The 17854-nt window shown below is 38.2% G+C and overlaps 1 protein-coding gene across 7 annotated transcripts in view; it reads left to right on the top strand.

The window, feature by feature from the left end:
• TCERG1 (transcription elongation regulator 1) overlaps positions 1–17854 on the top strand; it is a 36442-nt gene that overhangs the window by 10036 nt on the left and 8552 nt on the right. For 4 of the 7 annotated variants that reach the window (XM_028717898.2, XM_028717903.2, XM_028717906.2 and 1 more), the window contains 10 exons: positions 565–627; positions 1797–1997; positions 4656–4771; positions 5621–5709; positions 7006–7166; positions 8830–8923; positions 9295–9430; positions 10674–10763; positions 12360–12478; positions 14680–14830. In XM_028717898.2, coding sequence (XP_028573731.2) covers positions 565–627; positions 1797–1997; positions 4656–4771; positions 5621–5709; positions 7006–7166; positions 8830–8923; positions 9295–9430; positions 10674–10763; positions 12360–12478; positions 14680–14830 — 1220 coding nt within the window. The remainder of the gene's footprint in view (positions 1–564; positions 628–1796; positions 1998–4655; positions 4772–5620; positions 5710–7005; positions 7167–8829; positions 8924–9294; positions 9431–10673; positions 10764–12359; positions 12479–14679; positions 14831–17854) is intronic. The other 3 variants (XM_028717899.2, XM_028717902.2, XM_028717901.2) reach the window with 3 other exon arrangements.

The following is a 17854-nucleotide window of genomic DNA, read 5'->3' as shown; positions in this document are numbered from 1 at the left end:
CCTGTTTTCCCTCTTCAGACTGATACTCCTGTGCCTTCTAGTATGATTTGCTTTCTCAACACCACCATTCTTCTCCCCCTGCTCCCCCAAATACATTCCTAAGGCTTCAGTCCTGTGAACACAATGGGGCTTCCTTCCAAGTAAATGTGCATAGGATTGGGCTAAATGAGCTATTTGCACTAATCCTGGACAGATTGCTGTAATACGGCAAGATAAGTATGACCTTTCATAGCATTGTCTCACAAGGGGGTGGAGAAGCTTGACCACACTGAATTTAAATCCCTGCATCATTCCCTCATTTTTTTTTAAAAAAAGATGGCTGCATTGTCATTTAAGTCCTCATGTTCAGTATAATCCGAGATTATTGCAGGAACTTGTCATTGATCTGGAATCACTATACTAAAAGGGAAACGCATTTTAGACCTTCCTGCTTGCTTCCCACTGCCATTGGAAAAAAAAATGGCATGCTAAATTTGTAGCAGGAAAATTGATACTACTCAGATTCCCAGTGGTAGCTGACATGCAGTGGCAGCTTTCCAACATGCTTGCTTATCCATTTTACAGGTGTAGCAATGATGCAAATAGTCAGCTGCCCGTATGTAAAGACAGTCGCTACCACCAAGACCGGTAATTTTTTTAAACCATCTTAGTCTGTTTTGTCTGTAAGTTGGCATGGTAGTGAATGTTGTTGTTTTTACCTTTATTTGCTTTCCCCAAATAACTGGATCTCTTATCTTTATTTTCAAAATACACTTACAAATACAGATTTCACATGTAGTCAGCAAGATTTCTCCCCAATTTAACTGGCTATGAGCTTAATTAGTAAAAAAAAAACACACACTTATGCAAGTTAGACTACTCTGTTCATGTGAATCTCTTCCATAACCATATTTTGTTTTTGCTTTCCTATGTGGGATACAGTGTTTGATTCCCCCCTCCTGCTATTTGTACAGTGATCAGACTTTGTTTGCATGTTAGTGTGCTTGTGTATGTATGTCTGTGTCTATGTTTAAACTTACATGTTAAAGGCTGTTCTAGATATATATGTTTCCATGCAAAAAGGAGTTTGTTGTCAGTACCTTACATATTCACAAAAAAACTAGAGTCCTGCTGCATTAAACCATCTGTTATTTTAACTTTAAAATCCAAAAATCAAAGTTGAAAGCAAAATCCCGGGTTGTATTGGCACCTAAACATGTGATCCTGACTTCTAAGATTGGGTGCTCCTGGCAGTGCGTCAAGGAGCTCAGTAAGTGTGCAGGACTCTCTCCCCTTCCATGGCACTGGGGAAGCTCGGCTTGCATGTGTGGGTCTGCTTTGCTGGATCACATGACCATTTAATAGAGAGAACTAAGAAGATTTCCTGATAATCATGCTACATCTGTACTGAAGAAGCTGACTTTATTGTTTTACTACTCTTTGTTAGTGTTACCACTTTGAAGAGCAGTAAATCCTTCCCATCTTCTTTTAATGCTGATTATTATGATAGTGTACGGAATTAGCAATAACTTCATTCTCAACACTTAAAAAATAGTGCAAATTCACAAGATTCATCAAATATTTACTACATTTTGTGCCATCCATGACTGGGTATACAGGGCAGTAGTGATTAGGCAATGTGCAAGTACAGTGTACTAACACAGAACTACAGCTTAGAAGAAATGCCTCAGCTTCCAGTATTGATAGCTTCAGTTTCATTAATAAGCCACTGTATATGCTGATTTCAGTTCGATGCTTTGGATTCACAAAATGTTACTTTATCAGTACTTGCCTTTTTATTGCTCCTTCTTATGTAGGTGTCTTGCCAGGAATGGCTCCTCCTATTGTACCTATGATCCATCCTCAGGTTGCTATTGCCGCTTCACCTGCTACATTGGCTGGAGCAACAGCAGTCTCTGAATGGACAGAGTACAAAACAGCAGATGGGAAGACTTACTACTATAATAATAGGACACTGGAATCAACATGGGAGAAGCCTCAAGAACTGAAGGAGAAAGGTATAGTGTTCAGTTTTGGACCAGCTAATGTTGCGCTTTGCAAAATTAAAAAGACAAATTGGCTGATGAATGTGTGTGCTTATTTCTAGCATTTTTAAACCTGCTGTATGTCGTAAAGGTAAAGGGACCCCTGACCATTTGGTCCAGTCGTGGCCGACTCTGGGGTTGCGGCGCTCATCTCGCTTTATTAGCCGAGGGAGCCGGTGTACAGCTTCCGGGTCATGTGGCCAGCATGACTAAGCCGCTTCTGGCGAAACCAGAGCAGCGCACGGAAACGCCGCTTTCCTTCCCGCCGGAGCAGTATCTATTTATCCACTTGCATTTTGACGTGCTTTCGAACTGCTAGGTTGGCAGGAACAAGAACCGATCAACAGGAGCTCACTCCGTCATGGGGATTTGAACCGCTGACCTTCTGATCGGCAAGTCCTAGGCTCTGTGGTTTAACCTACAGTGCCACCCGTGTCCCTCACTGTATGTCTTACATACAGTTAAAACAAGAGTCTCTCTGTCTACAGACTCACAATCTAAAAAACATGACGCAGAAAGAAAAAGCCATGGTGAGTCAGAAGTTGGGGGAAGCAAGCTCCGCATCTCTTATAATGACCAACATAAATGGAAACAGTTCAGGGACAGGAGGAGTCCAGTGGAGCTGGTCTTTCAGAAAAGCTGATGGGATGATTCAGCGTCCCACCTCCACTAGTATGCTACTTCTTTTACAGTCTTTTCCTTTTTACTAGCTCACAGTTGAAGTTCATTGCTTCTCTTGTCTTAATATGACACACTGTTACAAAATGCCCCAGTTTTGCGTGTGTGACTTTGGGCTCCTGCTTAGCAGACCTCCACCGCCAGGCTGCGGTTTCTCTCAGCTTCCGTTTGTCTGAACTGAGAAAAATGCCTGTTTTTCCCCTGGAGCCTACTGCCAGCTGTTTTGAGAGTCTCCAAGTATTTGCTTTTTATGGATTTCTTCTTACAGATGGATGATTTCTAGAATTCTATTTAGTAGCTATCTCCAGGTTGCTTCATGTTCTCTATTTAGATTTTTTAAACCATTTCTTATTGGCCTTGGCATTTCTGTTGCAGTGTGAAAAGGGTATGACTCTTTGAGAGTCCTTTGTACAGGATGCCTAGCAGTATTAATCTATCACTGATAAGCTCTTCCTTTTTGCTCCCCAAATCATGAGTTTTTAAAAAGGTATTCCGTTGACTCTCTAGGCTTTGACATTTCAGGTGGAAATACTCCACCTCATAAATGATATTACACTTAAGAATAAAAAAATTAACCAAATCTGCACTGCATAATTATTTTCAGTACCTACCTTATTGCCTTGTCCATAATTTGTTTAAATTTTATTTTTAAATTGCTGTAACCTGCCCTGGGATCTTAATGATGAAGGGTGGGTAAGAAATCAAATAAATAAATAAAATTAATAATCCTTGGTTTTCCTCAATAAAGGTGAAGGATTTAAACATGAGGGAGCTGAGCCTAATTTCTTCTATCTCATTGTGGCACAATGTTGCTGTGCAGCAACAATCAAATCTTTTCTGCCAGACTGGTTATTCTGAGGGTCTGTTGAAGCTTTCTAGGGCTGGAAATTGAGCAAATTTTGTAACACTTAAGGTTTGGGTTTCTGACAGCATCTCATACTATTTCAGAGAAGGAGGCAGGCCCCAAAGGATGCCTTACAAAACAGCAACTTTATTGCTAAGAACAAACTAGATTAGAATTGCAGCATAGATAATTGTCTTAGTTTGGACAAAGTTCCACCAGTGTTTTGAATAGCAACAAAACAGTAGTCCTGGAGCCAATATAAATCTCCACGTATCAGTAGCAAGAGAATGCCACTATATTATCTCATCCTTGTTGTGTAAACATTTAGCAATTATTTTCTAAAGTACTTGTGGTATCTGCTGATTACAGAAGTGATTGCCATCCTTACCACAAAGAACCAATGTAAGGCAGTTGCATATCCATGGTAATTTTGAAAAGACAGAAAGTATGAAAATATATTTCTTTTGGAAATATAAGTAGAAGACTGTAAATAACAGTTGCTTTACATAAAACCAGACTGCCTAGTGAAAACAAAGAGCTGCTTCTTCGAACTCCTTGCATGTCAAGGACCGTCTCCAGACTACATACCTGTTCCTTCAGGGGAATGCAGCTGTGTTGGGAATAGGCAGATTGTATTGATTTCTGGACTGGGAAACCACCCACAAGGCCTTCATCTTACCAAGATTCCGACTCAGTATTGGGTCTTGTCCAGTCCACCACTGTATCAAGGCACTGATTGAGAAATTGCACAGCACACTAAAGTTGGATGTAACAGAAAAATAGAGCTGGGTGTAATCAGCATACTGATGATACCATACCCCAAATTTCCTGATGACCACTCCTAACAGCGTCATATAGATGTTAAACAGCATCATGCAGCACCTAAAAGTGTAGCTGTCTGGGAGCAGAAATATAGCCACCCAGTGTCATTCTGCTAGCTCTAATAATTTGTATAATCACAGATACATGTCCATAGTTGAGAAAAATTCTGACAAAAATGAAAACACTAGCATTCAAATGTACTTTTCGTTATGAATAATTATGCTGATAAGAGACTTAAGTTTGAATTTACAGAAAGTGGAAGGTAAAAAAACAATGCTTTTCCCTAGAAAAAGTAGAAGAGAAGATGAAAGAAAGCATTAAGGAGCCTGCCGAAGACCCTTTGCCTATGGAGACCGAAGAGGAGGAACCCAAAATTGAACCTATCAAGGAACTTATAAAAGAGGTAAAAGACATGAGAAACCTACAGCTTAATTTTGCTGTATTTAAATACTCTTATGTTGGTTTGTGAAAACAAGTAGAATGAAGTGGAAGGTGCATTTAAGTAAACTGAAATAAAATGGAAAATACGCACATTTTGGTCTGGATATTGAGAGCATATTGGCAGCACATTGACAGCTCTCTAACGTGAATAGGTGGTTCTTATATTTAGGAACTAACTAGAAGCAATATTTGATTTTACAAATTACTTAGAAAGTAAAGCATTGTGGATAGTCTTCAATGGCTGAAAAACTTGATTGTATCCAATGTTAATCATACTTTGCGTCAATCAGTTGAATAAGTATGACAACCTAGGTTCATTTATTCAAATGCATATTCTGAGTAAAAACAAGCTGAATACAGTCCACAGTTTTTAAGGCACACATTCAGTGCCTTAAATATTGAAAACTTGATTTACATTTAGGAACATAAACATCAAAACAAAGTGCTATTGCATAGTTTTGAAAGTAGTAAGATAGCACAAACTCTTGGCAGCTTTTATATTACTTTGGAGCAGATTTTGGGGCACATGGGGGTGCAGGTGGAAAGGGGCAAAAAGAAACCAGACATCCCATTTCACAGATGGATTAACCACTGTGCAAAAGCAGGTGGGCATCTTAGGATGTTGCCCTTAGTGTGTGTTAAACATAAAATGAGTTAATCATTATAGTTCAGAAACTTTTCTTACACATTGGTTTCACTGATTTCCAAATTACTTTTTATTTCCAATTGATTTTATATAGTTCCTCCCTATCCTTGTCAATTCACTATAAATGCAACAGTTGGTTTTCGATTACCTTTGATCTCTCACCAGGAACCAAAAGAAGAAGAAATGACAGAAGAAGAAAAAGCAGCTCAGAAAGCAAAACCTGTCGCTACTACCCCTATTCCTGGTACTCCATGGTAAGTAACATTTTTTTTCCTCTGATTGATTAGTGTGAATATATAATAATAATAAAAATCCTTCCAGTAACACCTTAGAGACCAACTAAGTTTGTATTGGTATGAGCTTTTGTGTGCATGCACATGAAAGCACACAAAAGCTCATACCAATAACAAACTTAGTTGGCCTCTAAGGTGCTACTGGAAGGAATTTTTAAATTTTGTTTTGACTAAGGCAGACCTACCTGTAACTGAATAAATAAGTACTACTTTTAAATCTCTGCATTCTATTCATAGTGAACATTTTATGCATTGTTTATTTCTAATATAAAATTAATGTTAGATTTACAATGATTTAATCAATAATGTTAGCAATAGGCTTATATTATACATTTCATGTTGAATAAAGAAAAAATCAGCTTTACATTACAGTGGTGCCCCGCAGGACGAATGCCTCGCAAGACGGAAAACCCGCTAGACGAAAGGGTTTTCCGTTTCTGAGTTGCTTCGCAAGACGATTTTCCCTATGGGCTTGCTTCGCAAGACGAAACGTCTTGCTAGTCTTGCGTTTTTCCCCCCGCTTCCCCCCCTTTTCTAAGCCGCTAATAGCCTTTTAGCAGCTTAGCCGCTAATCCTTTTTTTTAAAAATAAAATTGTTATTAAGATTTTTACATTACAAAATAGAAAAAGAAAAAAGAAAAAGTACAAAATAAAAGTAGTTAAAAACAATCTTTTCATCACATTATTTTTCATTTACTTGTTTCTCGGACCTCCTCATACCTCCCCTTTTTGTATTCCAATTCAATTTATTAGCTCAGCAGTTTCTTTCCCTCTTTATTCTACCCAGATCTTTAATCTTAAATTATTCCTTTAATAGCCGCTAAACCGCTAATAGCGCTAATCCGCTAATAGGGTTGCTTCGCAAGACGAAAAAACCGCTAGACGAAGAGAATCGCGGAACGGATTCTTTTCGTCTTGCGAGGCACCAGTGTATTTTTGTATGAGATTGACCAGCAGTTAGCAGTGATCGTAAGTCTACTTTCTGTTTATAAAACATTCTAGTACAGACAGGTATAATTAAGTGCTGTTGATCTTGGCTATAATCATATGCACATTTATCTGGGAATAAGCCCACTGAATACAACGTTGCTTATTTATGAGTAAGCATGCTTAGGACAGTGTAGTTTTATGGAGTTTAAGAGCATGTGACAAAGGCATTGGGACCTCTGTATTTTATTAACTGAAAGCATGCTTATAGGTTAAACATACTTTGATAGAGTATTGATAAACCATTGATTGATTGTGGCTTTCCTGTAGGTGTGTGGTGTGGACAGGTGATGAGAGGGTTTTCTTTTACAATCCTACCACACGTCTGTCTATGTGGGATAGACCAGATGACTTAATTGGAAGAGCAGATGTGGATAAAATTATTCAGGAGCCTCCACACAAAAAAGGAATGGATGAAGTGAAAAAACAAAGTAAGAGTAAAAACAGTATTCTTCCTATTTTGTCTTGGTTATTTTGCAATTTTGAATATACTTACAGGTTCATTTTTTTGTGCTTATTCAAAGCAAGATATATTTTGTGCTTATTTAGAAGCAAGAGAGAACTGCACTGGAAAAAGTTATTGACCAATGCATGATTTCTGGGACTCAAGTTGTGACTAAATTAAATCATTTTTTATTGCTAAAAGTAGGCTAAGCATATATTCAGTAATGTGAATATTTACATAATCTTAGGAAGTGCAGGTCCTCCATATTTGATATCTCCCATTGCTTCAAAAGCTAATGTTTTCTTTCACTCAACAATTCCCTCTACTTTAAATCCACTGGCATGTAGAACAAAGTTAGGGAAACATGGCTGGTGGTCTGGGATGGTGAGATTGGGGGCGGGGGGGGGGGGAGATACAGGATCCCCTTCTGTGATGTTGGAGATGCAGCTGGAAACCAGGCAGTGGTTCATCACATCTATGAGCTTGATTTGGCCTTTTTGGTTGGATGGTGCTAAAGGATTAGTGAGATTTCCAATGTAAACACTTGGAATACTGAAGTGCTTTTTATTCTGTATATACATACACTACATACCTCACAAAATATATTGCAGTCTTGCCAAGAAGCTTGGGCATAGCTGAGCCATGGCGCAAATTAGTTTAAGAGACCTTGCTGACTGCAGCACTCACCTTGTAACAGAGTCCTAGCATCCCACAAGAATAACTACGGTGTCATTCCTGAACTACATGGTTCAGTCTGGCTCAAAATTTCACAGGTGTTTTTTCAAATATATATATATATATATATATATATATATATATATATATGCTTTCGTAGATTTTCACGGGTACAGGAATGCAGGTTTTGGTGTCCTCGGGTGTTTTCCCGTGTAAAAGTTGGGGTGTCTAGGCGACGTTTCGACGAGGTCTCACTCGTCATCTTCAGGCTGGTGCTTTCGGCTTCTTGTTACTGGAACAGAGCAGGATCTCAGTGTTTGAGTTCCTATAAATACTGTTGAGGAGGTGTGGTGTATAGAACATAGAGTGAGACCTCGTCGAAACGTCGCCTAGACACCCCAACTTTTACACGGGAAGACACCCGAGGACACCAAAACCTGCATATATATATATATATATATATATATATATATATATATATATATATCAATGTGTCGCTTATGTGTTTGCTGCACTGTGTTCCCTTGGGAGGAAGGGTGGAATATAAAATTTATAAATAATAACAATTAAGATTTCACACCAAGCCATAACTGGCTGTTCTATCTTATTTGAGCCTCTGCCTCTGAGGCTGGTATGTATTAGGTTCTGGAAGCTATGGTAGAGTGGATTTTTAAAAAAATTATAGATATTAATTGGAAGCATACATTATTATAATTTTTTATTTTTTTATTTTTTTGGAAGCATACATCATTGATCAAATCTTATTTGTTGTTTAATTTTATTTCATAAAATTAATATACCTATTGATTGTGGGGGGAAACCTCAAAGTGGAATATTGCATTCTTTATTGAGATTCTAATGTGTATCCATAGACTAACTTTGCATGTCTTAAAATTAACATGAGATGCATTCTTTACCTTTATGTAGACAACCGAATATAAGTGGTGTTTTCCCCCCCTGGTCTGTACCTATAGGGATGCTAATAGAGGCCTCTCTTACAGTAAAAGAAGAGCATGAAATGCTAGATGAAACAAATGATGATGAACCTATTAAAGCAAAGAAGCGGAAGTAAGTTGTGTATGAAAGGATAGACTGCATGAATTTCTGAGCTTTAAAGTTTTTGAAGTCTGAACTGGGGCTCAACTCTTTCAGTGTGGAAAGCTAAGTTTCCCACACTGCACAGTGGTTTTTGTAGTCACCATATTGAGCGAGATTGCTTGTCTGCAGTATGCCCAAAGTATTGTTGTATGCTCAATCATATTTTTTAATTAATTGTTTGGGGGGTATTGGGCCAAGTTAAATAGTCTCTGGTTCCACTGTGCATTGAATGGAATGCATTGAATGGAATCCACCCTGAACATATGTTACCAAAGTGATGTAAAGCTAAAGATTTAATTGTATTTTTTTTAATGGAGTCTTGTATGCCTTCACTTTCATAGGAAGGAGGAAAACAAAGACATTGATTCAGAGAAGGAGGCTGCCATGGAAGCTGAAATTAAAGCTGCTCGAGAGAGAGCAATTGTCCCGCTGGAAGCGCGAATGAAACAGTTCAAGGACATGCTACTTGAAAGAGGGGTCAGAAACTATTATTGCATTAAGTCAACCTTGGTGTTTCCTGATTACACTGACATTTTAGCCCAAATAATGGAAAAATCTGTTAGTTCCTATATTGTTCTTCTTTCACTGACAAGTTATTCCTGCATACTGTCATTAGGATTGAAGGATATTGGTTATCTGTATACTAATAAGATATTCCAACTCTGTATGGGTGCTAATGATAAGGATGTCCTGTGCTTGGATAATTTGTTGTTGTTTGATTGTTCAGAAGGCACATGTGCAGAATAACTGGTCAAAGATAAAACTAGTGTTCACATTAAGTAAATGCCATTGGGAAACACACACACATTCTCACACACCTATTCACTTGTTGAAGTTCTGTGATGTAGGATTGTTGCACACAACTAGTTGGGTGGGTGTGTAATCTTAATTTGGGGAGTTGGATAAATTGGGCTTCTGTTCAAATCCTTATACTACGATAGTTTCACATTTGAAGAGTGTGTCTGTTACCTATGTGTGTGTACTGAAGATAAATTCTGGATTTCAGTAGCATATTTTTTTCATGCAAAATGAAGCCCACAACAGTTGTCTTTTTCAGGGGCAGTTTAGGGAAGTGGAGCATTTTTGGCAACTATCATTGCTATTCCTGGAGCCTTGGTATGGATGGGACAGGAGAACGGCGCATATGTTTGCAATTGATTTCAAAATTCTCTTATTAGAGTGAAGAATATCAGCTTTCAGTGTGATTTTTCCAGTGCAGTTTCCATGAAATGTTATAAGTTTGCCTTGTTAACCTGTCTTTTTAAAAGTGCTCTAGAGACAATTTCTGTGCAAAACCTTTGGGTTTATTTGGGGTGGCGGCGGGCGGGGGAGACATTGGATCACTTAGAAAAAGAGCTATGCAGGCAGCATAGGAAGTCAGAGTAGAGAACTTCAAGGCTCTCTTTTGATGTGGCAATTTTTAAATGTCACACAGTAGTGGCTATTTTAATGAGTAATTAGATGTGTGTTAGTTCTGTGTAATTATGTAGACGTTTTTGGAGCCAATTAGTGTGGAAATTTGTGATGCTGACCTCCTGGAGCTTGTCATCTATTAGTGATGAAACTGCTGTAAGGGTTTCAGTTATGGCTCTTCTCTAACAGATGTCCTGTAGGTTTCAAGCAAAATAGCACGACTTGCTTGTCTTTGGGTGAATTTAATTGCTAGGAAAATCAGCACTTTTCTCTCTTTCACTCCACCCCTTTCTATTTTTTTTAAAAGGTTTCTGCATTTTCTACTTGGGAGAAGGAGCTACACAAGATAGTTTTTGATCCCCGCTACCTGCTTCTTAACCCTAAAGAAAGAAAACAGGTAAAATAAAGGCCTACAGGTAAACACAACTGGCCTGTCAATTCTGTGATATCTGGAGTATCAGATAACAAAAGTTTAGGGAATGGGGTGGGGAAAGGGTAAGGTTCCAGGTATTTCTTAAGAAAGAGACCTTGACAATTTCTATAGGGAAATGAAACTTCAAACTCAAATGTATGTTTAGGTACGAAGCCCCACACCCCCAAACCATAATTGTCGCAGAGATTTGTATAAAAATATTAACAGGAGTATTTGACAAAGAAACCCTGAATATGTTATTCATACCCAAAATATTCTTGTGTGAAATCTTTTACTACAAAGATGAAAATAAATGTGAAATGTAAAATTTGCAAAAGGGAACAATCAGGATTTATTTATGTACTCTGTTTTAATTTCTTCATCTCCAGAGTGATTATTTAGAAGCTGAGACTTGGTAGAACCACCAGTTTCTGAACCAAGGTGGTCAGTTGTATGTCTCTCATATTAAATCATGCACATATAGCCCAATGTTAAATGGGAGTTTTTTGTCCTATCCTAACTAGTGATAAGTGTGGATACTGTATCGTCATGAATAAATGATAATTTGATCACAGTGGTGCCTCGCAAGATGAAAATAATCCGTTCCGCGAGTCTCTTCGTCTAGCGGTTTTTTCGTCTTGCGAAGCAACCCTATTAGCGGCTTAGCGCTATTAGCGGTTTAGCGGCTTAGCGGCTATTAAAGGCTTAGCGGCTAAAAGGCTATTAGCGGCTTAGCGGCTTAGAAAAAGGGGGGGGGAGCGGAAAAAAATTGCAAGACTCGCAAGACGTTTTCGTCTTGCGAAGCAAGCCCATAGGGAAATTTTTCTTGCGAAGCAACTCAAAAACGGAAAACCCTTTCAGTTTTTCGTCTTGCAGGGCATTCGTCTTGCGGGGCACCACTGTACATTAATATTGTCATAAAAGTGTTTCTAGGGTTATTGAGCATTCTTAAATGCTGGTTATGAGGTATGAAAGAAGAAAGAGCTGGCTCTTTTCTGATAGCTTCTGTTATATATTAGCTTCTCTTAGTGAGAATTACACTTGTTGGCTTTGATAGAGAAGAATATGTCACTGTTTCCGTATGTAGTAGTATCTTTGGCAATACCCTTCTTCACCTCCCCTCCTGGCTGCTTGAGCTGCAGGACCCCCTTGTTCCATGCCGCATTGTTCAAGATGGGCTTCATCCCAGCTTGAGTGATGACATAGAGATCTATCAAAGGACATGCCATTATCTAATGAAGACCTCTGTGCAATTTAAAAATACAGAAATTCATCCTGATGGAAGGAAGCAGTTCTTAAGCGTCCAACTATTTTACGTTCGGTACTGTTGCTGCTGTGATTGTTACTTGGTGCCCCAAAGAACAGTGTTAAAATTTATGTTGAATGGCTTTACATAAAAGTTTTTATAGAAAGGAATATTTCAGTGAGTCCAAGCTTAGTGAAGTAATACTCTTGGCGTCATATATGGTAACTTCTCATATTACTGCAAATGATGCATCCTAGCCTTTGACTTGTCCTTTGGAGTTCTCTCCACTTACAGGGTGATAATGCTCCAAATGGTATACTCTGGTGTTTCTGTAGGTATTTGATCAGTATGTGAAAACCAGGGCAGAAGAAGAGCGCAAAGAGAAGAAAAATAAAATAATGCAGGCTAAGGAAGATTTCAAGAAAATGATGGAAGAAGCGAAGATTAATCCCAGGTAAGAATATCCTTCTACCTAAATAAATTTAAAGCTTTTTTCAGGTACTGTGTACTGCTAGACTTGGTTTTACTTAAAGCCCAGTACTATCCTCTGCATGTTTACTGTCATTTAATCCAAATTTTATGACACTGGCTATTTCAGGATATGAAGCAATCCTAAATGCTTGGCAAGGTGTGAAAGATGGATTTATTTGCCCTAAATGTTCACAAGCCATGTCCTCCAATCTGTAGGTTTCCTCATCTTGATTAGCTGCGAAAACACCAACATTACTGTATAGAATATAATGTTTACCCTTTTCCAGCATTATGTAAATATGAAACATATTAGTACCAGAATTGTTTGTGACTTTGAGCAGTATTTTTTAAAAGCTGTCTGTTCTACTTAAGCAAACTACATATGCAAATAGGCCCTGTGACAGGCAAGTTTCCATAAGCTATTCCATAGTCAGCATGGGGAAAGGACCAGGTGGATTCTCTCTACTTAGCTTCATAATTTTAGGTTGTGAACCGCCCTGAGATCTAAGGATGAAAGGTGGTATACAAATTGAGTAAATAATAATATTAATTTTATATTATTTATTAATGACCAAATAGGTTTCCACAGAAAGCAAGACATTGCCGATATATTGTTCAACAGTATGTAGTTATCATTTCCTTTTAAAGACTTGAGTATTTCTTTTGTGTAAGCTAGGTAGGATTTACTTTGCATTACATGTTTGTCTGCTTTAGGTTAATACTGTGGTTTCAGTAAAATGCAGTGAAATACCCAAATGTTTCTTCAGAAGTTGTGCTACTTTGCTTGAATTAACTTGATGTTTACAAATGGTTACCCTAAACACACTTATTAGGCAGGGGTGAGCAACCATTTTTCTGTCAGGGATCGCATTCCCCCAGGAGTAATCGGTTGGAGGCCACATGCCATATGTGGGCGGGGCCAGGTCCAGTGGTGGGTGAGACCACATTTTTTCTCTTTCTGATGCCCCTTTTTCTCTCTCCTCTTTCCTGCCTGTCCAGCAGACTGTCAGGGAGTGATGAGTCACTCTTGCCAGCAGTCTGAACTGATTGCTTACAAAGAGCTTTTGAAATTAGGCTGTGGGCCACATAAAATAAGGTCAAGGGATTCAGGTTGCCCATCTTTGTTGAACAGTACTGAGCTTGAAAATAATTGCTTTGTTAGTGTAACCATTTTCCTTACTTAGCCTTATTTCTTTCTTACTACTTTTTTGCACCCCAAAGGACACAGAAGTATATATCATTTATATATTGTGTTTGTCTTCTTTACCCAATGTTGACTAAAACCAATCTCCAAAGGACCTGCAAGTCTTGTTAACCAATTTCCCTTTTTTAATCCAAGATAACAGTGCCCATTTGGAAGTTTGCATTCCTTAAAAATCATATTTGTGCTTTGTGTGCTCAGAAATCCATGTCCAGTCTTGCTTTTGCAGCTCACTTTCTTTAGTTTAGGTTTACATTCACTTCCAGTCAGTTGAATAAGCTACCCAATTATTCTCTTGTTTTAATTTACCCTACAGCAACATTAGGCGGGATTGCCCAAGTCTAATTATTTCCATGCTGAGATGAAAACATTCGTAGGATTATAATGTCTCACGTAAACCTGGGGCCAGATTAGCATCAGACCTTGGAAAAAGCACAGTAGTGTTTGTTTTTTTCGAGGTAAGTGGCAGTACTATATCTACTGCACATCTGAGAATTGGAATCTGGCCCTGGAGGTGAGAGTACTGTTAATAATTAAAACTGCAGGGAGAAAGGGTGGGAAACCCTTCAGACACTACTGTCCTTGCTCACAGTATTAAAGAATCTGAATTTTTGTACCATGCCAGTTCTATTTCTGGCTGTGTTGGGTGGCAAAAGAGCATTGTTAAATTTACATTGCATAATCATGAAGTATCAGGACAGATTGACCATGGAATTTGTCTTCTGCAAGGATTATGTTATATGTGAAGAGCTGCATTCAGTGTGTGCAATTTTTTTAAAAAAAGTTTTAGCTGGTTCATGTCAACTTTCTAAAAAAGAAAAAAGACAAACGTTATGTCTTGGACCTTCAACGGTGGCAAGGATACCAATATATTAGTGCCTAGTGTATGTAGTCCAACAGAACCAAAACACAGTTGTGCTTTTGAATATATTTTCCGTCTACGAAAGCCCTGCCAAATCAGTACACTTGCCATTTTGTTACAGAACTACTTTTAGTGAATTTGCAGCCAAGCATGCTAAAGACTCACGATTCAAAGCAATTGAAAAAATGAAAGACCGGGAAGCCTTGTTTAATGAGTTTATCACAGCAGCAAGAAAGAAGGAAAAAGAAGATTCGAAGACCAGAGGAGAGAAGGTAAGATTTTTATATCAAGGATGGGAAAATAGCATAAAGGGAGGATTGGGGAAGGGCCCATGCTAGTCTTCTAGATTTGCCCTTCACCCCCTCCCCCAAATTATTTTTTCCTTTTGTTTCCCCCCCTAGTTTAAGCATTTGTATCTTATTTGGAGGTGTGGGGTTGGTCATTTTACTCTTTTTTTTTCCTTCTAAATTTGGAATAAGTTTAATGTTCTAGAAAATGTACTATTATTTTCTTCTAAATTCATATCTAGGTTTTAAAATCCTAGATATATATTTTTTTGGTGGGGGGACAAATGTCTGACTGGAAAACTCCAAGCAGACCATTACATACCCATTCTGTCAGGGATGCAAGCAAGGTTTGAGAACTGTTTGTGGGCAAATTTCAAAATGCTAACACTTCAGTGGTTTTTTTAATCTTCCAGTAAATGTATCTTAGCATGACTACTTATCAGAATTAAAGGTCGCCTATGAAAGATTAATGAATTTCAAATGTCATTTGTCTGCACTGTCAATACAAGAGACAAAGTGCACATCACTGGGGAAGGTGGATGCTACAAAGTATCTTCAACAAGCGTTAGCGTCAAAATATGCAGCAACTTTCTTCAGTGTCCTAGCATACACCTTTGAAACCTAATCATTTCTGGGATTTCTGTTTCCTTACATACTCCTTAAGTGAAGCTAATCTAATTTCCTTTCAGTAAGTAGCATAGATAGAGGCAAAACTTTCAGGCAAAAGTTACCTGTCGTATAGGAATGGAAAACAGTCACAGCTGAAATGCAAAAATCCTAATATTGCAAAAAATAATAATCGGAAAATCCTTTGAGTAGGATCCAACATTGTCCGAGCGGACTTCCACCCACATATTGGGTATTTCATTTCCCCCCTGCTGCCCTATTGTGTGAGCAAGCATCTGTTCCACACTTGCCTTTGATGGAACCCCTTAGGGAACTGAAAATAAAGGCGAGTGACTCACATAAGGCCACTCATACTAGGCATGAGATGCAACCCAGCTACTACTTGATGCACTGCTCAGTCTCATAGGCTGCAGTCCTTTACCCACTTACCTCACATTGAGCCCCATTGTACTCATTGGAACTTCTGATAGATATGTACAGGATTGTGCCCTTAGACTCTATGGTACATCAACTCTATATGCACCAGAATGATTAGCTTTCTAGAGGTGAACATGTATAACCTAGAAGTAGCCTAAATTGCACTCTACTTGTTTTAATCTATAATCATGGCTTAAACATTATTGTTGCATCTTAGCCATTATCAAAATGAATAGTTAATAAGTAAATTCTTTTATGTTGCATGAGTTACATCAAACAAGATTTTGTGTTAAATAAATGTGTTTATCTTTGCATCTGAAACTAATTATTTCTTTTCTCCCAAAGCCTCTTGTAACCATTTTATGTATTCTGTTTTGTAACAAGTGGATAGATTTTACAGTTTTGTGCTGTGCGGCCTGTCAATCAGTTCAGTCTGACAGCTGTCAATCACTGACACGCAAAGTATTATGGGATTCCCTAGTGAGGAAAGAATTGGTATCTCTGTGTGGTGACTTTAGCCTCCCGCAGTTCCGGTACTTTACATTTTTTTCAGTTTTTTTCCTTGTGAAGTGATGAGAGTTGTGCCCAGAATGTGTAAACTGCAAAAAGAGGAGAAAAATCCTCCTAAATAAAAGCAAAGTATTTTCAGCCATACATGCTTTTTTGATTCCACAAGAAACATAAAAGTTGATTTAAAATATGCTTAAAGTGTTAAGTGAAGCTTTCTCAGCCAGTTCTTCTCTTCCCAAAAAGAGGTTTAATGCAGGGGCAGAGAAACCTGTGGCCCTCCAGATTTTGTTGGACTCCAATTCCTATCATTGCTGGCTGGGGGTAATGGGCGTTGGAGTCAAACAATATCTGTAAGGCTTCAGGTTCTCTATCTCTAATACTATAATTTTGTGATTTCCCACAAACCTTTAAAGTAAGTGATTTGGGTTTTGTTTGTTTTGGCATCTTCCAACTCTGTGGTTCACTTGTTTAGTGAAATTAAAGAGAGAAGATAGCACAGTTCCCTTAGGACTAGAAATATGACTAAGGAAGAGATGTAAGGCACATCAACTAAACTGAGGAGTTTCATCTTTCAGAAGTGTATTATATAGCTCCACTCAGTAAGGTCTAACTAAGCTGAAAGTTGCCAGGTCAGTACCTTATAACTAAACAATTCTGCCTCCCTTCCTTTTCACTAGAAAAACTTCAGCGACACCCCAGCTACCGTGTCCATGTTTTTTTTAAAATAAAAACAAAGCCAGAATAGAGGGACAGGTACAGTTTTGTTACTGCATTTATGGATTTAGTATCTATAATCTTGGAGTTACGCTTTTCATTTTCTACTTTGCTTTTCCTGAAGGGTGACAGTTTTCAAGTAAAATGTGGTCTTCTCACCACTGTATGAAACCAGAAAACCTGCATGTTTCCTAAACCCTAGAATTATATTAAAATATTAGGAGAATGGATTGGCTGGTTTTGGTAGAAAAGTCCATGGAAGGGTTGCCTTTAGTTGGAATACTGTATGTTCCTGAAGCACTAGGTGGTAAGATCATGCTGGCCTTCATGTTAGAAAAAGGAGGGCAGCTGCTGGTTTCTGGAGAGATGGGTGCATGCTGTGTAGATGTCAGGCAGGTTTGTTACTGTACCTTCTTTGTGTTGTAATGTTCTGAAGCCTTCTAAATGAATCCCAGTTAAATTATGGCTTGAAGATTATCTTTGTGTACAGTAGAAAAATAGCAATAATTGATTAGGTGTGCCTGTACAATGACCCTTACTTTAAAGATTTCCACAGAAACACATTTTGTTTTTAATTTCGTAAGTGTTGTTTTCATATATCTGGCTTAGAAAGCTTTCTATTTTGATACTAGTTGCATGCTGTGCTTAAGTTCAACTTTGGAATAACAAATACCATTAAAAAATAGCTATAAGGTTGCTGAATATCTTCTTAAATACTACTCTGATAGATCTGCTATTGGT

This window comes from Podarcis muralis, chromosome 2, assembly GCF_964188315.1.
Source record: "Podarcis muralis chromosome 2, rPodMur119.hap1.1, whole genome shotgun sequence".
Lineage (NCBI taxonomy): Eukaryota > Metazoa > Chordata > Lepidosauria > Squamata > Lacertidae > Podarcis > Podarcis muralis.
The sequence above is the reverse complement of the archived record's forward strand: the minus strand, read 5'-3'. Positions and strand labels throughout refer to the sequence as shown.